General features: G+C 41.2%; 1 protein-coding gene across 1 annotated transcript; it reads right to left on the bottom strand.

Annotated features, from left to right (window-relative positions):
* Positions 1-23109: 23109 nt before the first annotated feature.
* LOC138891555 (uncharacterized mitochondrial protein AtMg00810-like) lies at positions 23110-23988 on the bottom strand. Its single transcript, XM_070175030.1, has one exon. The coding sequence runs from the start codon at positions 23986-23988 to the stop codon at positions 23110-23112; it is 879 nt and encodes a 292-aa protein (XP_070031131.1).
* Between the last annotated feature and the right edge of the window lie 796 nt (positions 23989-24784).

The raw sequence follows: 24784 nt of genomic DNA, 5'->3' as shown, positions 1-24784 counted from the left end.
CGGGAGTATGTGCGCAACTTCACTACCTTAATGGTGCAAATTTTGTCATTGTCCGAGGAAGATTCCCTCATCTACTTCATAGATGGGTTACAAAATTGGGCAAAGTTTAAGAAGATATCAAGCAGCCAACGTGGATGAGGCCATAGCGGTAGCTGAGTCACTCGTTGACTTCAAGATGGAACCTGCCAAGTCCAAAGAAGGCAACATCGAGAGGGGTGGGGGAGATCATAACAAGGACAACGGGAAAGACATAGTAGAGGTATACAAGTAATGGCAAGGGGCCATCCCATAACAATAGGAATCCAAGGGAAACGGCAAGGGGTCGAAAAACACTAACGAGTATGTGCCTAAGAGAGGGTGCTGCTTCTGTAAAGGATCATATCAGGCAAGTCAATACCTAGAGTTGGGGAAGCTAGCAGCAATGATCGGGAACTTTTCTTAGGCACAATAGGGTGACACAAAAGGGACTTCATGCATTGGGGGGATGCGCTTGGAATCTAAGACGAAAGTAGGGGATTCCAAATCATATCTTAGCGGCATCCAAATGGAGCATGGTGGCAGCAAGAAAAGTTGACTTAGATGGTGCACCAAGCAGAGGGGTCAAGTTTGCTAGCAAGACTGGGACCACGGAGGGCAGCCAAATAGGGAGTGGAAGCATGGACCCGATGCTTGAGAAGCTACTAGACTTGGTCGAGTCATGGGGAGATTCAGGCCAAGAGCAAAGAGAGGCATCCGATGAGCGGAGGATCGATGCCGTCATTGCTAGCCGTCGAAAGTACAAACGGGGTAAGAAGAAAGGTGACAAGTACCTTGTAACATGGGAAGCCGAACTGCTCTATAGGGTATCATGGATAATGGAGAAAGATCTCCAAAAATGACAAGGCGAGGTGCGCGCGTACATGTCGATGCTTTGTGCCGAGGGCGGGTACAAAATTAGGTGGGGGAGAGTGTCATGGCCCGCCAATATCATCATTCCATGTAGGTGCCACATGGCTTATATTTTTACCATATGGAAAGCTTAAATATGAAATAGACTAGCACATGTGCGAAGGTTCTATAGAAATATAGATATTTCTCATGAAAGACCTTAGAACCGTATAGAATTGCTAGAAACGTTCTTAGAAGATTCTAGTTATGTAGAAAATTCTAGAGAAAGGACTTACTTGTAAATAATAAGGGCCTTGTGTAATAATTATTATTTAGTCACTAGCCCCTTGGAGACTAGTATATAAAGAGGGATATTCATTTGTAACTCATCATGCAAAACAATCAAATTCTCTCTAATATAAAAAGCTTATTTGGCAATTCTCTTGTGTTCTAATATTCACTTAGCGATCTTGAATATAGTATTTTAGGCTGACTTGACATATCAAGTTCGTGAGAAAGTTGTGCAAGAATATAAGCAAATTGTCAAGTGCCACATGTGCGCTTAGTACACTCAAGATGATATGACAGGACATGACACTCTCCCCTACCCAATTTTGCGCCGCCCTCAGCACAAAATATGAATACGTACGCGCGCACCTCGCCTTGGTATCGCCGAAGATCTTTGTCCATTAGTCATGATGCCCTATGGAGCGGTTCGCCTTCCCATGTTACAAGGTATTGGTCACCTTTATTCTTGCCCCGTTTGTACTTTGGACAACTAACAATGATGGTCTCGATCCTCCGCCTATCGGATGCCTCTCTTTGCTCTTGGCCTAAATCTCCCCATGAATCAACCAAGTCTAGTAGCTTCTTAAGCACCGGGTTCATACTTTCACTCCCTATTTGGCTGCCCTCTACGGTCCCGGGCTTTCTATCAAACTTGACCCCTCTGCTTGGTGCATCATCTAAGTCCGATAGCATGCCATCACTTTGTAACTTGTCATCCTCTTCAACTATGTCCGCCCAACCTTTCTTGCTACCTTGTTCCATTTGCATGGCGCAAAGATAGGCTTTGGAATCCCCTACTTTTGGCTTAGATTCCAAGTGCATCCACCCAATGTAGGCAGTCCCTCTTGTGTCACCCTAGTGTGCCTGAGCAAAGTTCCTGATCATTGCTACAAGCTTCCCAACTCTGGGCATGTACTTTCCTGATGTGATCCTTTACAGAAGTAGCACCCTCCATTAGGCACGTACTCGCTACTGTTTTTTGGACCCTTGATATTTCTCTTGGACCCCTATCCGTATGGGATGATCCCTTGCCATTGCCCTTGTATACCTTGTCTGTGCCTTTCCCGTTGTCTTTGTCATGATATCCCCCACCCCTCTCGGCATTTCCTTCTTTAGACTTGGTACGATCCATCTTGAAGTCACCGAACGACTCGGCTACCGCTATAGCCACGTCCATGTTGGCTACTTGATGTCTTCTTAACTCTTGTTTTTCCCAATTTTGCAACTCATCCATGAATTAGAAGAGGGAATCTTCCTCGGACTATGATGGGATTTACAATATTAATGTAGTGAACTCACGCACATACTCCCGAATTGTGGCCATCTGTCGGAGCTCCCTTAGATTCCGCCTAGCTTCATACACTACATTCACCATGTAGAATTGCTTCTTCAACTCCTTCTTGAACTGCTCCGACATCTCAATCTTGCATAGCTTCTTCTCCATGACAGCACACTTTTGACGCCACCACAACACTGCGATCCCTGAGAGGTACAACACAATAGTGTTGATTTTGGCCTCATCATCCCTCACTTTGTCGTGCTTGAAGTAATTCTCAAAGTGCCAAGTTTCCACTTCTTATGCATTACGAACACCTTTGAACATTGGTGGCTTGGGAGCCTCGATCTTAGTCTCCCTCGTCACAACAATATTGTTAGCTGCCTCGGTCATGCCAGCATCAACATGCTCCTCGAGTGTATCTATTTTTGCCTTCATAGTATCGATAGTACTCAATGCCTACATGAGTCGGCACTCCAAGGCAATGATGATTTGCCTTAGCTCTATCTCAGTCTGTATATGTGCTCTGAGTCATTTAGGATGCTCTCAATTTCTTCAAGAGTGTGTCCCTCAAGAACGCTAAGGGTGCCTTCCACCTTCCCCAAGCATTGGCCAAAGATTTTCACGGCATCCATCCCCGTGTCCATCTTCATCACCCACTCTTTATCAAGTGAGACGTCCTCGGGCAGGATCTCTACTTCATCCTCGCTCACCTCAGTGGAAAATGGTTTTTAGGATGTAGGCTGTTCGTCTGGCACAACATCAGGCAACACCTCCTGGCTCTTGTTGGTAGCGTTCCTCTTTTTGTTACGGCCGTTCTTGCCAGCAACATCCTGGATGACGTTTGCTTGGTTGTTGGCAGCATTAATTTCTCCGTCATTTTCCATTCCCTTAGTTGCAACCTTTGCTCTCATACCACATAATCAGTGTCACATCCTTAGTCATTAACTAAGTACACGTATGGCACTTAACAACTCACTCACGATCTTGCAATGCCAAGTTAGCCTTACTACATTCAAGATCACTAAGGAATGTTAGAACATAGGAGAACTGCCAAAGGAAGCTTTTGTATTAGAGAGAACTTAATTGTTTTTCTTGGTGAGTTATAAATGAATGCCCCTATTTATACTAATCACCTAGGGACTAGTGTGTAAATAATAATTGTTTCTCAATTCCTTCTATATTTATAAATAAGTACACCCTCTAGAATTTTCTACATGACTAGAATATTCCAAGGCTTTCCAAAAGAGATTTCCAACCAAATCCATAAATATCCAGAGTTTTCCCAAAAAAACTCTCTATAGTTCTAGAATATTCTACCAAGAGCTAGTCTCTAACTTATGTAACCCTTACACATGGAAAGTATATGATCCAAATGGATCCTATGTGGCATGATTATATGGTGGGTCATCATACTCTCCCTCACCATATTGTGTGCCGCCCTCGGCACAAAGCATCAACACATACGCGCGCACCTCGCCTTGGCGCAGCCGGAGATCTTTGTCCATTAGCCATGATACTCTATGTAGAGGTTTGCCTTCCTATGTCACAAGGTACTTGTCACCTTTCTTCTTGCCTCGTCTGTACTTTGGATGGCTAGAAATGATGGTCTCGTTCTTCCGCCCATTGGATGCCTCTCCTTGCTCTTGGCTTAAATCTCCCCATGACTCGACCAAGTCTAGAAGCTTCTCAAGCATCGGGTCCATGCTTCCACTCCATATTTGGCAGCCCTCTGTGGTCCCAGCCTTGCTGGCAAACTTGACCCCTCAGCTTGGTGCATCATCTAAGTTTGATAACATTCCATCACTTTGTAACTCGCCATCCACTTCAACTATGTCCGCCCAACTTTTCTTGTTGCCACCATGCTCCATTAGCATGGTGCCAAGATAGGCTTTGAAATACCTTACTTTTGGTTAAGATTCTAGGCGCATCCCTTAATGTAGGCGGTCCCTCCAGTGTCACCTTTGTGTGCCTGAGCAAAGTTTGTGATCATTGCTGCAAGCTTTCCCAACTCTGAGCATTCATTTGCCCGATGTGATCCTTCACATAAGTAGCACCCTCTTTTAGGCACGTACTCTCTACCATTTTCTATCCCCTTATCGTTTCTGTTGGACCCCTAGCCCCTTGCCATTGCCTTTGTATACCTCGCCTATTCCTTTCCCGTTGTCTTTGTCGTGATCTCCCCCACCCCTTTCGGCGTTGCTTTCTTTGGACTTGGCAGGCTCCATTATGACATCAACGAGTGACTCGGCTACCTCTATGGCATCGTCCACGTTGTCTACTTGATGTCTTCTTAACTCCTGCTTTGCCTAATTTTTCAACCCATCTATGAAGTAGAAAAAGGAATCTTCCTCGCATAATGACGAGAATTGCAATATTAAGGTGGTGAACTCGCGCACATACTCCCAAATTGTGGTCGTCTGTCGGAGCTCCCTTAGCTTTCGCCTAGCCTCGTACACCACATTCATTGGGCAAAATGGCTTATTCAACTCCTTCATGAACTACTTCTACATCTCAATCTTGCGTAGCCCCATTTGCATGTCAGCACACTTTTGATGCCACCATAACATGGCAACCTCGGTCAAGTACGTTGAGGCGTTGCTTACCTTAACAACTTTGTCATCCTCCTTGACTACCTCAAAGTACTTGTCCATCCTCCAAAGTTAGTCTACCACCTCGCGTGCGTCCCGTGCACTGCCATACTACTTTTGCTTAGGGACCTGCACATTGGTCCCTTTTGCAAGTACTAAGCCCTTGGTAATTCCGACCATGGTTCCCTACAAAGCTTCCTTCTAGCAATCTCTTGTATTCTTTCTAACATTCCTTTAGTCCTAACCTTTTTTTGATACTACATTGTCACGTCCTTAGTCGTTAACTAAGTACACGTGCGGCACTTGACAACTCGCTCACGATCTTGTACAACTTGCTCACGTTCTTGCTATGCCAAGTCAGCTTTACTATACTCAAGATCGCTAAGGAATATTAGAACATAGGAGAACTACCAAAGGAAGCCTTTCTATTAGAGAGAACTTGATTGGTTTTCTTGGTGAGTTGCAAATGAATGCTCCCTATTTATACTAATTACCTAGGGGCTAGTATTTGCTTAATGATACCACGTTGTCACATTGCTAAATAACACAAAGTTATGACTAAGTGAATGTTAGACCAAGTGAATGTGGGAAGGTATATGGAGATTTCTCATGGAAAATCTTAGAACCCTATGAAATTGCTAGGAAAGTCTTTAGAAGATTCTAGCTATGTAGAAAATTCTAGAGAAAGGACTTACTTGTAAATAATAAGGGCCTTGTGTAATAATTATTATTTACTAACTAGCCCCTAGGAGACTAGTATATAAAGGGGGTTATTCATTAACTCACCAAGCAAACAATTCAAGTTCTCTCTAATACAAAGCTTCCTTTAGCAATTCTTTTGTGTTATTTCTAACATTCCCTTAGCGATCTTGAGTATTGTAAGGCTGACTTGGCGTAGCAAAAATGTGAGCAAGTTGTGCAAGATCGTAAGAAGGTTGTCAAGTGCTACATGTGTACTTAGTTAACGACTAAGGATGTGACAACGTGGTATCAGAGCAAAGGTTGCAACTAAGGCAATAGAGAATGATGGAGAAATTAACTCTGCCAACACCCAAGCCAATGTCATCCAAGATGTAGCTGGCAAGAACGACCGTAATAAAAAGAGGAATGCCACCAACAAGAGCATTCCTTAGCGTTCTTGATGGGCACATAATCCAAGTTGTTGCTGGGTGATGAAGATGAACGCAGGGATGGACACCATGGAGATCTTTGGACAAAGCTTGGGAAGGTGGAAGGCACCCTTAGTGTTCTTAATGGGCATATTCTTAAAGAGATTGAGAGTACTCGAAATGACTTGGAGGGACGTACAGAGATTGAGAAGGAACTAAGGCAAACCTGCATCACTGCCTTAGAGTGAAAAACCATAGAGGCGTTGAGCACTATCGATGTCGTGAAGTCAAAGATTAAGTCACTTGATGAGCATGCTCATGCTGGCATGACCGAGGCAGACAACAATGTTATTGTGACGAGGGAGGCCAAGATAGATGCTCCTAAGCCACCGGAGTTCAAACATGTTCGTGATGCACAAGAAGTAGACAACATCCTTTGGAACCTAGAGAATTACTTCAAGCACGGCAAAGTGAGGGATGATGAGGCCAAGGTCAACACTGTTGTGTTGTACCTCTCAGATATTGCCACGTTGTGGTGGCGTTGAAAGTGTATTGACATGGGGAAGCAGCTATGCAATATTGAGACGTGGAAGTAGTTCAAGAAAGAGTTAAAGAAGCAATTCTATTTGATGAATGTGGTGTACGAGGCTAGGCGGAAGCTAAGGGAGCTCCGACATACGACCACAATTCGGTAGTATGTGCGCAACTTCACTACCTTAATGGTGCAAATTCCATCATTGTCCGAGGAAGATTCCCTCTTCTACTTCATAGATGGGTTACAAAATTAGGCAAAACAGGAGTCAAGAAGACATCAAGTAGCCAACTTGGACAAGGCCATAGCTATAGCCGAGTCGCTCGTGGACTTCAAGATGGAACTTGCCAAGTCCAAATAAGGCAACACCGAGAGGGGTGGGGGAGATCATGACAAGGACAATGGGAAAGGCATATCTGAGGTATACAAGGGTAATGGGAAGGGGCCATCCCATAACGGACAAGAGTCCAAGAGAAACAACAAGGGACCGAAAAACGCTAGCGAGTATGTGCCTAAGGGAGGGTGCTACTTTTGTAAAAGATCACATCGGGAAAGTGAATGCTTAGAGTTAGGGAAACTTGTAGCAATGATCCGGAATTTTTCTGAGGCACACAAGGGTGACATAGGAGGGACAGCCTGCATTGAGGGTATACACTTGGAATCTAGCCGAAAGTAGGGGATGCTGAAGCCTATCTTGGAGCCATGCAAATGGAGCATGGTGGCAGCAAGAAAAGTTGGGCGGACATAGTTGAAGAGGATGACGATTTACAAAGTGATGGCACGCTGTCTGACCTAGACGGTGCACCAAGCAGAGGGGTCAAGTTTGCTAGCAAGGTTGGGACCATGGAGGGCAGCCAAATAGGGAGTGTAAGCATATACCCGATGCTTGAGAAACTGCTAGATTTGGCTGAGTCATGGGGAGATTCAGGCCAAGAGCAAGGAAAGGCATCCGATGAGCTGAGGATCGAGGCCATCATTGCTAGCCGTCGAAAGTACAAATGGGGCAAGAAAAAAGGTGACCAGTACCTTGTGACATGGGAAGGTGAACCGCTCTATAGGGCATCATGGCTAATAGACAAAGATCTTCGGCAACGACAAGGCGGGGTGCGCGCGTATGTGTCAATGCTTTATGTGTATCCACCTACGTGGGAAGGTTCATGTAGGTGGATAGCTTACTTCATGACAACACCACATAATCCGACCTTAGTCTCAAACTAAGCGTATGTGCGGCACTAAAAAACTTACTCCCGTTCTTGCACAACTTGCTCATGATCTTGTTAAGCCAAGTCAGCCTAGATTACTACACTTAAGATCGCTAAGGGAATTTTAGATAAGAAAGACAAGAGAAATTTGCCAAAGGAAGCGTTTTATTGTAGAGAACTTGATTTTTTGCTTGATGAGTTACAAATGATTAGCCCCATTTATATACTAGTCTCCTAGGGGTAAATAATAATTATTAAACAAGGCCCGTATTATTTATAAGTAAGTCCCTTCTCTGGAATTTTTTACATATCTAGAATCTTCTAAGTACTTTCCTAGAAATTTCATAGGGATTTAAGGTCTTCCATGAGAAATCTCCGTATTTCTCCAGAACCTTCCCACATGTGCTAGTCTATTTCATATGTAAGTTTTTCATATGTCAAAAATATATGCCAAGTGGTACCTATGTGGCATGATGATGTGGCGGGCCATGACACTCTCCCAACCTAATTTTATGCCTCCCTCGGCATAAAGCATCGACAGGTACGCGCGCACCTCACCTTGGCGTCGCCAAATATCTTTGTCCATTAGCCATGATGCTCTATGGAGTGGTTCGCCTTCTCATGTCATAAGGTACTAGTAACCTTTCTTCTTGCCCTGTTGTACTCTGGACGACTAGCAATGATGGCTTCAATCTTCCGCCCATAAGATGCCTCTCCTTGATCTTGGCCTGAATCTCCCCATGACTCAACCAAGTCTAGCAGCTTCTCAAAAATCGGGTCCACGCTTCTACTCCCTATTTGGCTCCCTCCGTGGTCCCAGCCTTGCGGGAAAACTTGACCCCTCTGCTTGGTACATCTTCTAAGTTGGATAGCGTGCCATCACTTTGTAATTCACCATCCTCTTCGGTTATGTCCGCCCAACTTTTCTTGCTGCCGTCATGCTTCATTTGTATGGCACCAAGATAGGCTTTGGAATCCCCTATTTTTGGCTTAGATTCTAAGCGCATCCCCCAAATGCAGGTGGTCCCTCCAGTGTCACCCTTGTATGCCTGAGCAAAGTTCCCGATCATTGCTATAAGCCTCCCCAAATCTGGGCATTCGCTTTCCCAATATGATCCTTTACATAAGTAGCACCCCCTATAGGCACGTACTCGCTACCATTTTCCGTCCTCTTGCCGTTTCTCTTAGAACCCTGTCTATTATGGGATAGCCCCTTGCCACTGCCCTTGTATATCTAGGTTATGCCTTTCCCATTGTCCTTGTCATGATCTCCCCCACCCCTCTCGGCATTGCCTTATTTGGACTTGACAGGCTCCATCTTGAAGTCAACGAGCGACTTGGCTACCGCTATGGCCTCGTCCACGTTTGCTGCTTGATGTCTTCTTAACTCCAGCTTTGCCCAATTTTGCAACCTATCCATGAAGTAGAATAGGGAATCTTCCTCGAATAATGACCAGATTTGCAGCATTAAAGTAGTGAACTCGTGCACATACTCCCGAATTGTGGCTGTTTGTCGGAGCTCCCTTAGCTTCTGCCTAGCCTCTTACATCACATTCATCGGGTAGAATTGCTTCTTTAACTCCTTCTTGAACTGCTCCCACGGCTCAAATCTTGCATAGCCCCTTCTCTATATCAACACACTTTAGACGCCACCATAACGCGGCAATCTATGAGAGGTACAACACAACAGTATTGATCTTGGCCTCTAAGCCACTTAGGTGGCCTTGATCGCGTGCATACGAAATTCTAGAGAAAGGACTTACTTGTAAATAATAAGGGCCTTGTGTAATAATTATTATTTACTCACTAGCCCCTAGGAGACTAGTATATAAAGGGGTCTATTCATTTGTAACTCATCAAGAAAACCAATCAAGTTTTCTCTAATATAAAAAGCTTCTTTGGCAATTGTAACGACCCGACCGGTCATTTTGACTATTGCAATCCTGTTCCCCTGGTTACTGCTTAAATTGTGAATTACAGTTGTTATTTGGCTTGCCGGGGTAATTGGTTTGGGTTCGGTGAGGTTTTGAAATGATTTAGAGTGCTTAGTTCCAAGGTTTAGAATTTAAGTTGAAATATTTGACCGGATGTTAACTTATGTGTAACGACCCCGGAGAAATTTTGCTAAGAAAATTAAGGTTTTGGTGGTGCCGAGGTAGATCAATTAGTACAAAGGTTTTGGGAAAGCTTGCAGCAATGATTAATCAGTAACGCCCTGCTTTGGAGGCCAAATTATACGGCCGGTATGCGGACCGCATACTTGTTATGTGATCGCATATGCGACCGCATAGCTGCGTCGGAGTTTCCATTCTTTCTAATTTTTGACCCGACCCAACTTCGATTTATAGCCCTTGAAGGTCATTTTTGAGATAAAATCTGATATTTTAGAGAGAGGTGAGAGCATTTTAGAGAGAGAAAGTGAAGACTTAGTCATTTATCCATCAATTCTTGTTCAAGGTTTGAAGATTTCACAAGGATCTTGCTAGGGCTTCAAAGAGGTAAGAATTTCTTTCCTCTATCCTTCAATTTCGGGTTTGGAATAAAAATGGGTGATTTACAGTATGATTCTTGGGTGTAAGAGTATTATGTATACATACCAATAAGGTTGTGGAAGGATTGTTAAGTTCAAATGGGTAAGGATTGGGTAGCAAATGGTAGAAATCTTCATAGATTTTAATTGAAGATTTGAGGATCGAGTTGATGTCAGATTTTGGTGAAATTTATATAGTTGGACTCGTGGTTGGATAAGCGTTCATATTCTGTAACTTTTGTCGGGTTTCGATACGTGGGTCCCACGGGCGATTTTTGAGTTAATTTCGGATTTTATTGGAAAAATTAATATCTCCTTATGGAATTAATTACAATAATGGGTATTGACTTAATCGAATTAATTGTGGCTAGATACGAGGCTTTCGAGATGGTCAACCACCAGTGCCACCAGCTAGGGCCGCGAGAGGCCGGGGCCGTGGTAGAGGCCGGGGCCGAGGTAGAGGTCGAGGTGTAGCTCGTACCATAGTTGGAACAACACCTGTAGTACCACCAGTTATTCCAGCTCAGGAGCATATTCCAAATATAGTTCAGCCGACAGGATCAGCTCAGGCACCAGCTGTGCCCATTGAGATTGCTGGCATTCAGAAGACTTTGGCCCAGATATTAGCAGCCTGCACTGGTCTTGCTCAGGTGGTTTCGGCTCAGGCCACACCTGCCACTTCTCAGGCTGGGGGAGGTACTAACACCCCTGTTGCCCGTACTCCAGACCAGGTGGTACAGGGACTTCAGATACCGGGAGCGCTACCACCTCAGCCGGCTGTAGCTGCTCAGGCCCCGGTAGTTCCTGTTATGGTAGATGATGAGCAGAGGAGGCTTGAGAGATTTGAGAGGCTTCGACCTCCACCATTTAGCGGTACTGAGTTAGAGGATGCTCAGGATTTTCTGGATAGGTGTCAACGGATGCTTCAGACAGCGGGTATTCTAGAGACCAGTGGGGTCTCATTCACTACTTTTCAGTTTTCTGGATCTGCACTCAGATGGTGGGAGACTTACGAGAGACGTAGCCTGTTGGCGCAGCACCCCTTACTTGGCATTAGTTTTCCGTGGTCTTTTTGGAGAAGTTCGTACCTCAGTCCTGCAGAGAAGAGCTGCGCAGACAGTTTGAGCAGCTTCGCCAGGGTGATATATCCGTGACGCGATACGAGATGAGATTTTTTGAGTTGGCTCGTCACACAGTCTGGTTGGTTCCCACTGATAGGGAGAGGATTAGGAGGTTCATTGATGGCCTCACATATCAGCTGCAATTATGATATCACCATTCTCTATCATCCCGGAAAGTCCAATGTGGTGGCTGATGCCTTGAGTCGTAAGGCGGAGAGTTTGGGCAGCTTAGCATACTTACCGGTAACAGAGAGGCCTTTAGTCTTGGATGTTCAGGCGTTGGCTAATCAGTTTATTATATTGGATATTTCCGAGCCGAACCGAGTTTTGGACTGTGTAGTTTCTCAGTCTTCTTTATATGATCGCATCAGAGAGCGCCAGTATGATGATCCAAATCTGCTTGTCCTTAAGGACACGATTCAGCACGATGATGCCAAGGAAGTCACTATTGGAGATGACGGTGTATTACGGATGTAGGGCAGGCTATATGTGCGTAATGCAGATGGTTTGCATGAGCTGATTCTCCAGGAAGCTCACAGTTCGCGGTACTCTATTCATCCAGGTGCCGCGAAGATGTATCAGGATTTGAGACAACACTATTGGTGGAGGCGGATGAAGAAAGATATAGTTGGGTTTGTATCTCGGTGTTTAAATTGTCAACAGGTAAAGTACGAGCATCAGAGACCGGGCGGATTGCTACAGAGACTTGAAATTCCGGAGTGGAAATGGGAGCGTATTACCATGGACTTCGTAGTTAGGCTCCCACAGACCTTGAGAAGGTTTGATGCTGTTTGGGTAATTGTAGATCAGCTAACCAAATCTGCGCATTTTATTCCAGTTGGTACTAATTATTCTTCAGAGCGGTTGACTGGGATTTATATTAGCGAGATTGTTTGCCTACACGGCGTGCCGCTGTCCATTATTTCAGATCGGGGTACGCAATTTACCTCACAGTTTTGGAGGGCAGTGCAGCGAGAATTGGGCACACACGTTCAGTTGAGTACAACATTTCACCCTCAGATAGACGGACAGTCCGAGCGCACTATTCAGATATTGGAGAATATGCTACGCGCTTGTGTCATTAATTTTAGGGGTTCTTGGGATCAATTTCTGCGACTCGTGAAATTTGCTTATAATAATAGCTAGTAGTCAAGCATTCAGATGGCTCCTTACGAAGCTTTATATGGGAGACGATGTCGGTCTCTGGTGGGTTGGTTTGAGCCGGGTGAGGTTAGACTATTGGGTACTGGCTTGGTTCAGGATGCTTTAGAGAAGGTTAAAGTAATTCAGGAACGGCTTCGCATGGCACAGTCTAGACAGAAAAGTTATGCCGACAGAAGGTTCGTGATGTTGTTCACATGGTTGGGGAGAAGGTTCTGCTCAAGATTTCACCCATGAAGGGTGTGTTGAGGTTCGGGAAGAAGGGCAAATTAAGCCCTCGGTATATTGGGCCTTTTGAGATACTTAAGAAAATTGGAGAAGTGGCTTATGAACTTGCCTTGTCACCCGGTCTATCATGTATTCATCCAGTGCTCCACGTATCCATGCTCCGAAAGTATGTCGGGGATCCGTCTCATATTTTGGATTTCAGTATGGTGCAGTTGGACGGTAATTTAACTTATGATGTGGAGCCGGTGGCCATTTTAGACCGGCAGGTTCGAATGTTGAGATCAAAGAACATAACTTCGGTAAAGGTGCAGTGGAGAGGCCAGCCAGTCGGGGAAGGTGCAGTGGAGAGGCTCGCCGCAGCTCGGACTGTTTGGGTTGAACAATGCACCGATGTGTAAAGGAAAATTCTGTTGGAAAAAGGTCATTTCTGCGACCACTATACGGTCGCAGAATCACTATGCGGACCGCATAATGGTCGCAAAGTGGAACAGGAGGAGGGCAAGATTTGAGGAAAATCTGTGGTGCACTATGCGACCGCAGACCTGTCAGTAACGCCTAGCTTTGGAGGCCAAATTATGCGGCCGGTATGCGGACCGCATACCTGTTATTCAGACCGCATACCTGTTATTCAGAGACCAATTCTCGTAGAAAGGGCGTAGCGGAATAAAGAATTACACGGTTTAAGGTAAGTAACAGTTTTAAATCTGGTCTTGAGGGTATTAAACCTCGGATTATAGTATCATGTGATTATTTTGGAGGTGACGCACATGCTAGGTAACGAGCGTGTGGGCATGCACCGATGGGATTGTGACTTGGTCCGTCCCGGGAAACTGTAAAGTTGAATAATTTGTAATTAGCTGTATGCCCTCTATGTGTTTATAAAATTTGACTGTAAATCATGTTAGAAATCATGCTTAGGCTATGTGATAGTACTGTTGGGACCCACAGAGGTCGTGTACATGTTGAATTGCCTGCTAAATGCTATATTTACTCAGTCTCAGTTTTTACTTGCACATTTTATCTTAGTCTCTGTTATTATTATTAATACATCATATCATTGTTATTTGGGCTGATTTCATAATTATTGAGAGCCTGAGAGACTGGAGAGATTTATGACTAAGGGAGGCTGCGGGCCTGATTGTGAGGATATTTTATAGATTGGGGCTACCCGCCTGCAGCAGGCCTTATTGGCTTATTATTGCACGTGAGTTAGCCGTGCGGATCTAGACATTTATATTATGGCACGTAAGTTGTCCGTTCTTATAGAGTTTGGGCTATAGGAGCTCCTCATGAGTCTGTACACCCCCAGTGAGCGCGGGTACCCATTGAAAGTGAGTAATGAGGGCTGGGAGCTCAGGGAGTGATGAGAGCTGGGAGCCCAGTGAGTGATTGTTGTCCTAAGAGGTTGTACTTGATTTTCATTTGTTGTTGCACTTAGTTGCTATCTGTCATTGTTGTGAAATCTCTGAAAGATTGTTGATATACAGATTACATGAACAGGAACTGTATAAAAATTGATTTGACATTAAACTGCCAGATTTGATAGCATGTCTATTCTTTTGCTGGAATTACTGGAAATGAACCATAACTGTGTAGCTCGTTACTATCTTCAGTTCCTTATTTATTATTGTTACTTGTTGAGTTGGTTGTACTCATACTACACCCTGCACTTCGTGTGCAGATCCAGGTGTTCCCGGACATAGCGGGTGTTGATCCTTTCGCGCTGTTGATTTTCAGGAGATTTTAAGGTAGCTGTCGTGTTTCGCAGAACTTGTCTCTCCTTCTCTATCTCTTTGTTCAATGTATTTGGTCTCAGACTGTTATAGACTATATTTTTCCAGACTTGTATTCATATTAGATGCTCATGTACTCATTGACACCAGGTTTTGGGGAGTGTTTGTATTGTATTTAAATATTATATTTTCAATCTTGAGAGAAATTGTAGTTTATTGAGATTCTCGGGTTGCCTAGTATTGATATAGGCGCCATCACGACGAGTGAGATTTTGGGTCGTGACAGCAATTCTCCTGTGTTCCAACATTCCCTTAGCGATCTTGAATATAGTAGTTTAGGTTGACTTGGCATAGCAAGATCGTGAACAAGTTGTGCAAGAACGTGAGCGAGTTGTCAAGTGTCGCACGTGCGCTTAGTTCAAGATTAAGGATATGATAATGTGGTATTAGAGCAAAGGTTATGACTAAAGGAATGTTAGAAAGAATACAAGAGATTGCTAGAAGGAAGCATTGTACGAAACCATGGTCGGAATTACCAAGGGTGTGGTACTTGCAAAAGGGACAAATGTGAAGGTCCCTAAGCGAAAAGAGAATGGCGGTGCACGGGACGCACGCGAGGCGGACGACTTACTTTGAAGGATGGACAAGTACTTTGAGGTAGTCAAGGAGGATGACGAAGTTGTTAAGGTACGCAACGCCTCAATGTACTTGACTGAGGTTGCCACGTTATGATGGCGTCGAAAGTGTGCTGACATAGAGAATGGGCTATGCAAGATTGAGACGTGAGAGCTGTTTAAGAAGGAGTTGAAGAAGTAATTCTACTCGATGAATGTGGTGCACGAAGCTAGGCGTAAGCTAAGGTAGCTCCGACAGACGGCTACAATTCGGGAGTATGTGCGCAAGTTCACTACCTTAATGCTGCAAATCTCGTCATTGTCCGAGGAAGATTCCTTCTTCTACTTCATGGATGGGTTGAAAAATTGGGAAAGCAGGAGCTAAGAAGACATCAAGTATCCAATGTGGATGAGGCCATAGCGGTAGCTGAGTCGCTTGTTGACTTCAAGATGGAACCTGCCAAGTCCAAAGAAGGCAACGCCTAGAGGGGTAGGGGAGATCATGACAAGGACAACGGGAAAGGCATAGTCGAGGTATACAAGGGCAATGGCAAGGGGTCATCCTATAACGGAAAGGGGACAAATAGAAACGGCAAGGGATCGAAAAACGTTAGCGAGTACGTGCCTAATGGAGGGTGCAACTTTTGTAAAGGATCACATTGGGCAAGTGAATTCCCAGAGTTGGAGAAGCTCGCCATAATGATCGGGAACTTTGCTCAGGCATAATAGGGTGACACAAGAGGGACCACCTGCATTGGGGGATGGGCTTGGAATCTAAGCCGAAAGTATGGGATCCCAAAGCCTATCTTGGCGCCATGCAAATGGAACATGGTGGCAGCAAGAAAAGTTGGGCGGACATAGTTGAAGAGGATGGCGAGTTACAAAGTAATGACACGCTATTAGACTTAGATGATGCACCAAGCTGAGGGGTCAAGTTTGCAAGCAAGGCTGGGACCACGGAGGGCAGCCAAATAGGGAGTGAAAGCATGGACCCAATGCTTGAGAAGCTGCTAGACTTGGTTGAGTCATGGGGAGATTCAGGCCAAGAGCAAGGAGAGGCATCCGATGGGTGGAGGATCGAGGCAATCATTGCTAGCCGTCCAAAGTACAAACGGGGCAAGAAGAAGGATGAACAGTACCTTGTGATATGGGAAGGTAAACCGCTTCATAGGGCATCATGGCTAATGGATGAAGATCTTCGGCGACGCCAAGGCGAGGTACGCGCGTACGTGTCGATACTTTGTGTTGAGAGCGGCCCACAATTTGGTGGGGGAGAGTGTCATGACCCGCCATATCATCATGCCACGTAGGTCCCATTTGGCATATATATTTGCCATATGGAAAGCTTACATAGGAAAGAGGCTAACACTTGTAGGAAGGTTCTAGAGAAATATAGAGGTTTCCTTAGGAAGACCCTAGAAATATAGAGTCCTTGGAAGATTCTAGCAACGGATTCTTAAGAAATAAAAAATTGAAGCCAATTAATGTCCGGTTTCTGTAAATGCTGGTGAATGTGGACGACTAATTCTTCGGCTCATTCATATATTTTCGATCTCCACAAAGAAGCTTCGTGTGGTCTCTTTTCCTGCGTATTCAAAATACGGTATTCTGTCCATTATTTTCCAGTATTTTTTTTTTGTCATTTAATTTCAACCTTTTTACTAAATTAAAGTTATTTTCCAGTAGAATAATAGATTCATGAGGCGATGCTAAATCTGTGGCGAAAGGTTGAGCACCACCAAATATTACTGGTATCATGAAGTTATTCTTTGCATTAGTTTATTTTTAAAATTGATATTTGTTTCCTATTTAAAGCAATTTAAAATGTTTAGCGTATGCGTGCAATCAATTCGTCGTCTTTTTCTTTGTGTTATGTTTATGAATTATGTTTATTCTCTTACTTAATTTTTTCCTCTCCGGGTTATCATTTTCGCCTTGCTTAAATGACAAAATATGCTTAGTGAACTTGAATTGCTTTTGAGAATAACAACCAGATTGAAGAACTCAGTTTTTGGTAAAATAATGGTAAACCCACCTTCTCGTAATCATGTTATTTCTTATGTGTTCCTTTGATCTTTGTGCTGTAAACCACAGTAACATGTAGGTATTTATTCTTAATTTATTAATATATTAAATAATGAAAATTATGGTATAAGACATGAACAATATATACCGTACAGTGATTTACTTCACTTTTTTTACCCAACTTTTTGTGAACTGAAATACTTTTTCCCCGTGACTTTTGATACTTTTAACATTAAAAAGACACTCGAAACTACCCTAATGTTTGATACAAGTTTAGAAAAATCATAAAGAATACATATTTGAAAATTTGAGTCTATCGTTGAATTGATACCGGTAGCCGAACACGTACTGTGGCAATATTTAGTTTTGAGTTGTGTTGTTTAATTTTTTCCTTTGTGAATAATTTCTCTCTTTTATTTGTTTGTTATACTTTTCATTATTTTTTTTAGCAAAAGCAGAACATACATATCCTTTTTAAAATTACCTTGTACAAAATACATATTCTTTTTTAAAATAGATTTTCGTTGTAAAATTTTCGATGATTTCAGTTTACATCCTTTATTTATATAACTTTTGGGTCTTCCTACTGTACCAATTTTTCGTATTATTGGTAGAAAAGTATCAGTTGATCAGAACGTACGAAGGGCTTGCAAAGTGAACGGCATTTTGTTATACTAGTAACACTACCTTGTACTAGAGTAGTTTAGTAGAGTCTTTTGAATCGCGATCTCATTATTTAAAATAATCTAATTTGTTAATTTGAAATTTTGGGTTTAATCTCAAATCTAGCTCGGTTGAGAAAAAAATTTAAACCTTAATTTTACGTTTGATCTTAGAAACTCGGGAATTAGAGCTAATGATGATGACTGAATTGTGTATGCAAACGAATTTTAATATGAATAAACTCATCTGGTGCTGAATTCATAATTTGAAGGGGTAGTTTGAATATATGTTCACTGAACAATTTAATAAAGAATACAAAATTCAATTTATGTGATGGTGTTTGAATTTAGAGAGTGAACGAATAAAATGAGTTCTCTTTTTTCATGATTATTTCATAGTCTTTTTAAAGATTTTGAATGGTTAATTATTGTGACATATAGTACTTTATATAATTTCCAAGTATGCAAATTTATTCCAAAAAACTTAAAAATTCTATGTCTAAATTCTTGGTTGAGTTAAGGAGATTGACTCTCGAAAATTATAAAACATAAATTGATATAGATGAAGTATAAAATATAAATCTGTGTAAAAACGGATAAGAGAATGTGAAGAACGGAAGTAAAGGAGAAGCGTAACCTCTTTCCCAATCAGAAATAGAAGAAAATTATAACGAGATAGTCTGCCTTGAATATAGAACAAATTACGTCTATTTATCAAAGATTAAATGGTCCAAAAATAATCTACGATTCAAGGGTTATAGTATAGTATAGTATAGTATATATATATATATATATATATATATATATATATATATATATATATATATATATATATATATATATATTTGTGAGTTCATCAATATAAAAAATTATCTTGAATTAAACTGATACGAACATATAAGTAAGATTATTTTTATATGCATATACATGAATGGATTAATCTCTTCTATCTTGACCAAATTCACTAATATCTTTAACAATTGCGCGAAGCGCGAAAATTTCACTAGTTGATTGTAATTGAGGGGGTGTAATTATACTCTTCAATTTTCAAGGGGAATTGAGAATTGGTAATAATTACACTATGAAATTACAATATGTCTTTTAAAAAGTTTTCTTTCTTTTTTCTCTCCCAAATATTTTTTTTCCTTTTTAGATTCCTTAGAGAATGGGTATTAAAAACATGTTTGTCATCATTTGTGAAAAAATTGAACTTGGTTCTAATTGTTTTTAAAAAATTGAACTTAGCAGGCTCTCTACTTACTCCAAGTTTGCTTCATTTCCCCCCCAAATTAGGGATATAGTCATTTTTAGTTATTGTTTCTTTATTAAACTTTGAATTGGTTAATTCCATGTAGAAGTTAGATTAAATTTCGTAACAGAAATTTGAATTAGCTGCCGTTGTTCACATGAGTTGGTAAACCATTTAAAGTCATTGTTGGAATTTTATTAATTAATTCAACTTGAAATATTATTTAGTTGGAAAATATAGATTATTTTTATTATATTAATCATATATTTATAATTATTTAATATATTTTCCCCTAAAAATCTACGAATTTAGTATATCGATTAATAAGTAATATTTTATATTTCTTGTATGCACATATATTTATCACGATTAACATTTATTTATATGTTCAGCGAAAAATATTTCTAATTAACATTAGAAATTAATATTTATTTTGAAATTTAAAAATATTTAACTATGTAAATACACTTGTGTAATTAAACATGATGCGTATAATTACATTATGACAAATAAGCATGTTTTTGTAATTACTAAGTTGTGTAATTATTACCTTAGTAATTACTCAAATCCAATTACAAGGTTATATTTCCAAAGAGAGTACTCATTCTATGTCTTTGTCATGCTTTGTGCAGTTGTTGAGATACTGTACTCCTTGATTAAACTCTTAGGGCTCGTTTGGTTCAAAAATGAGTTATACATATATTAGTAATGCGGAGATCAACAATACATGGATTAGTAATATATGTATCATTTCTTGTTGTGTGTTTGATTTATTATACTAAAATTGAATATACACGATATCATTTAAAATATTTATTTATTGTTAACGTAAAAGGGTATGAGTTTATAATTATATCCTTGGATACTTTACTTTCATCGGCTTCTACGAAAAAAAATATTTTTGTCCTTTTATTGTTTTATCTATATATAAGTTATACATAGATTAATTTTTTCATACTGATAGTGATATAAGTTATACCAAAATTAGTATATAACTTTTTACATGGAATAGTTGATGTTTTCTTCTGACATGATTGAATGCGGTAAATTCTCAGCTTAACGTATACTTGGTGTTACATTAGTTAGCAATAAATTGTGAATGTCTATTAATTTTTTTTAGAGAAAAGTTAGGCTTAGTTATTCTGGGACCAATTTAAAGTTAAGCTTAGTTACTTTGGGACCAAATTAGTTTTTCCTTTTTAAAGGGATTCTCATTCATCATATTTTTATCCCTCAAGAGCATAATCTTTTTCTCTTACCTATATATCCTATATATATATATATATATATATATATTTCTCCACAATATTCTTCTTTTAGCTTTATTATGTTTATAATTAAAGGAGATCTTTTCCCGTTATTTTAATAAACTTTTTACCCTCTTCCCCCCGTTTACCACTCCTCCCTTGAACTTTATACCTTCCCTCCTATACTCACTCACTCCCACAGCTTTTCTCCATAATAACGGGGGCGGAGCTACATAGTGGGTGCGGATTCGGTGAACCAGTGACTTTTTTCGGAACTTGTATTGAAATATTTACTAAATCTAACAAAAGGGGTCTTGGTTCAACGGCAAGAGTTGTGGGTTCGCCGAAAAAGATGGGGTTCGATTCCCCCGGAAACAATGTTACACTTAAATCCCTAGCTCCGCCTCTGATAATAACAACCTTGCTATTGACGAGAATGGAATAGCAACAATATAGTACTTATTTGGCTCAAGTTCTGCTGTTTGGGAGTGCAGAAGCTAGTGCAATTCAAGTAGAGGAAGAAGGAGAAGAGAAGAGACAAAATGAGCACCAACTGTTTGATGAAATGCTAGTATTATTGCTGGGGATGTTGTGAACCGAGAATACATAGACGTGGAGTTTCATTTGACTGCGGGGCGAGATAGGATTGAGAAAACTTGGTTTCGGCTGACCATTTTATCTCTGTGAAAGGATCTGCTTTTGTCATGGTAAATTTGCTTGGTCCAATGAAAGAGGTTCTGTTGTATGGACCACCTTGGCAGGGAAGACAATGTATACTGCGTTTGCGCTGGAGGACTGTTATGAGAAAATTCAATGCTTCAGCTAAGTAATTAAGGATGCTTGAGCCAGATGCTGAAGAAAAAGTCTACAAAACTTTTGCTCTAGTGTCTGATGTTGGCTTTGGGTGTGAATCAAAGTGCCTTTACAGGATGAGGAAAACCTATCCTTACTTTTCGAAATGTGAGTTTAAAAATCATTGTGTAGGTCAGGTTTGAGAATTGGGGCCACGCCCAATGCTGCCGGACTGAGCCTCATTATGAGAATTGATGCTTTGGAACTCTCTATGAGGAGCCCCCATCCCTACTTCAAGTAAGAAAATCAATCCTTCATCATGGAGGTTGAGAAGCTGAGCTAGTGAAAAGGCATGAAACAAGGAACAGAAGAACAAATGATGATTACTACCATGTCTCTTCCTGACTGTAGTACAAAAGTGCCTTCATTTGGTTCCTTTGATGTCAGAGTACGCTGATGGATCGATCCATCTCTAAGCTAATATTGGCAGCATAAAGCATCTAAGCAGTCAGATGTGTGAAAAGCTCATACCAAATCCTTTTGCTACAAAGTAGTACACTTCAGAGTCTTATTTGTCCTTGCTAAGGAAAAAGCTCTTTGCCTTCAAAGTTTTCTAGACGGATTTTTCACATTCTCTGTACATCATCACTAGTGTTTTTAATCTCTAGTGTTGTTAATAGCATATTTTAAATGTGAAACTAGATGTAGCGCAGTCCGGACGCTTTGCTTCATTAGTCTGGTGTGGTTTAGACAATGACAGAAAACTTGCTTGGGAGCAAGAAGGGTATATTCACCTGTTGAAAACAGAGAAAGTCATCAACTTGAGAAGCTAATATTAGTCAGATTGCCATTGTTGGACCCTCCTTCCCGAAAAGTAAAAAAGAAGGTCATCAACATGAGAAGCTAGTTCAAGGTAGTGGCAAACCGGTAACTAGGTAATATTTTTGTAGAGCACTTGGTGAAGGATTTTCTTGAGAAGCATCCTTATGCAAATAATGGCTAACAAGTATTGCTACCATAACTAGGAGTCAAATGAGAGTATAGAGTAGTCTCGAGCTGTTTTCGTGTGAACTCCTTTGTACGTGCAGTTACTTTATCAACATTATTGTACAACAGAAAAGCAGGAATCATTTTCTTGACTATGCTTGACTTTGTCAAGCTTTTTGAAAAAATATGGCGCTTGGGCCTAACTCAATCCCAAAAGCTAGCTCGTGAGCGGAGGACTGCCCAAGTCCATATAAGGATACCAGCAGCCCATTCCCTAACCAATGCAGGACTCTAACCCACTCTCACACTCCCTAGCAGCACGCCCATATCACCAACTGGAGCGTGGACAATATATCATAGGGGCCCAAACGGGAACGGACCTAGCTCTGATACCATGAGAAAGAAGAGGAGAAGAAAAATGGTGAATAGAGTGCTTGATTATTCCCTCAAGTTGTTGGGTTTAAATAACCTTTGACAGAAATACAAATAAGGAAAGACTACAATTACAAGACTACAAAATCTCCTAATTACTTAATTACTGGGATTTGTGAATCTTTTCTTATTTACATAGTATCAATTTTTACCATATTTAACTCTCCGTCTCAAGCTGGAGCGTACAAGTCATATGCTCCTAGCTTGCTACAGATATCCCCAATTCTGGACCCTCGGAGTGATTTTGTGAGGACATCTGCTAGTTGGTCTTTGAGTTGACAAAACTCGTAACAATGCACTCGGACTCAATCTTTTGTCGAATGAAGTGACAATCTATTTCAATATGCTTCGTTCTTTCATGAAATACTGGATTTGAAGCGATATATAATGCTGCTTGATTATCACAAATCAATTTCATCGGCTCGTCCCTTCCCATCTTTAACTCCTGTAGAAGTTGCCTTAGCTATATAAGCTCGCAAGTAGCCAATGCCATAGCCTGATATTCTGCCTTTGCGCTTGACCTAGCCACCATATCTTGCTTTTTACTTTTCCAGGATATTAGGTTACCTTTAATTAAAATACAATAACCTGAAGTGGACTGTCTATCAGAGGAAGAACCTGCCCAATCTGCATGAGAATACCCAACAATGTCTGCGTGTCCCTTGTTTTCATACAATAAACCTTGTCCCGGAGAACCTTTGACATATCTTAGGATGCGAATTGCTGCATCCCAATGACTGTCACAAGATGATTGGAGAAACTGGCTAACCACACTTACAACAAATGAGATGTCAGGTCTCGTGATCGTAAGATAGTTGAGTTTGCCAACAAGTCTCCGATATCTTCCTGGATCTTTTAGAGGCTTCCCTTGTCCCGGAACAAGTTTAGTATTTGGATTCATGGGACTGTCCACAAGTTTGCAGTTCAACATACCGGTGTCTTCCAAAATATCTAAGGCATACTTCCTTTGTGAGATGACAATGCCATTGCCATTGCCAGATTGTGCCACCTCAATGCTTAGAAAATATTTTAGTTTACCCATATCCTTAGTCTGGAATTGACTTGAAAGATGCTGCTTAAGTTGGATAATACTTTCATGATCATCACCTGTGATAACAATATCATCAACATAAATAATTAGAAAGATACATTTGCCATAAGATGAATGTCTATAGAATACCGAATGATTAGCTTCTGTTCGGGTCATTCCAAATTGTTGGACAACAATTCGGAAACGCCCAAACCATGCCCTAGGCGACTGCTTGAGACCATAAAGAGATCGACGAAGTCGACAGACTAATCCAGACTCCCCCTGAGCAACAAACCCTGGTGGTTGCTCCATATATACTTCTTCAACAAGTTCTCCATGAAGGAATGTGTTGATTTGTAATATCTGATTATAATTACACGTGATCAAATCAAATCAGATATATTGATTTGTATTATCTGATTATTGATCATATAGGATCAAATCAGATCTGCTACGTTAGGAAAGTTTCAGATTCTTAATGATTAGATTATATTAGAAATTCCCCTTTGTCTGGAATCACAGGATTATTTCCTTTTTTATTGATTTGTTTTCTCCTATATATTGTGTATTCTTTGAAAGAATAAAACATACTATTCCGATACCAAAACTAACATGGTATCAAAGCAGTAGCCTCTTTCAACCTCTTTTTTTTCCTTCTGTTCATGGCTAAAACAGCCTTTACTGGGCAAAACATCCCAGCGGCAACAATAGAAGCCGAGAGTTCTGTTAGTGTGATCCCAGCCGAGACAACCATGAATCAAAGCAATGATTCATCTCATTTATCCTTTCAACTAACGTCTCATAGGTTGAATGGAAAAAATTCTCTGGAGTGGGCACAATCTGTCCGGTTAGCAATTGATGGCAGAGGAAAACTTGGGCACTTGACCGGTGAAATCAGAAAACCTGATGCTGGAGATCCATAAATGAAGGCCTGGAGGTCCGAGAACTCAAATGGTGTGAACTTCTGGATCATCGATTCAGGAGCTAGTGACCATATGACAGGAAATCCCCATTTGTTCTCTACTTACTCACCTTGTCCAGGAAACAAAAAGGTTAGTATTGCTGATGGAACTTTTTCGGCAATTGCTGGAAAGGGAACTATCAAACT

Source organism: Nicotiana tomentosiformis, chromosome 1 (genome assembly GCF_000390325.3).
Source record: "Nicotiana tomentosiformis chromosome 1, ASM39032v3, whole genome shotgun sequence".
NCBI classification, from domain to species: Eukaryota; Viridiplantae; Streptophyta; class Magnoliopsida; order Solanales; family Solanaceae; genus Nicotiana; species Nicotiana tomentosiformis.
This window is presented reverse-complemented; position numbering and strand designations above follow the sequence as displayed.

Excerpts from the sequence above, each read along its gene's own strand:
- LOC138891555 (XM_070175030.1), bottom strand. The coding sequence starts at position 23,988 with ATGGAGCAACCACCAGGGTTTGTTGCTCAGGGGGAGTCTGGATTAGTC.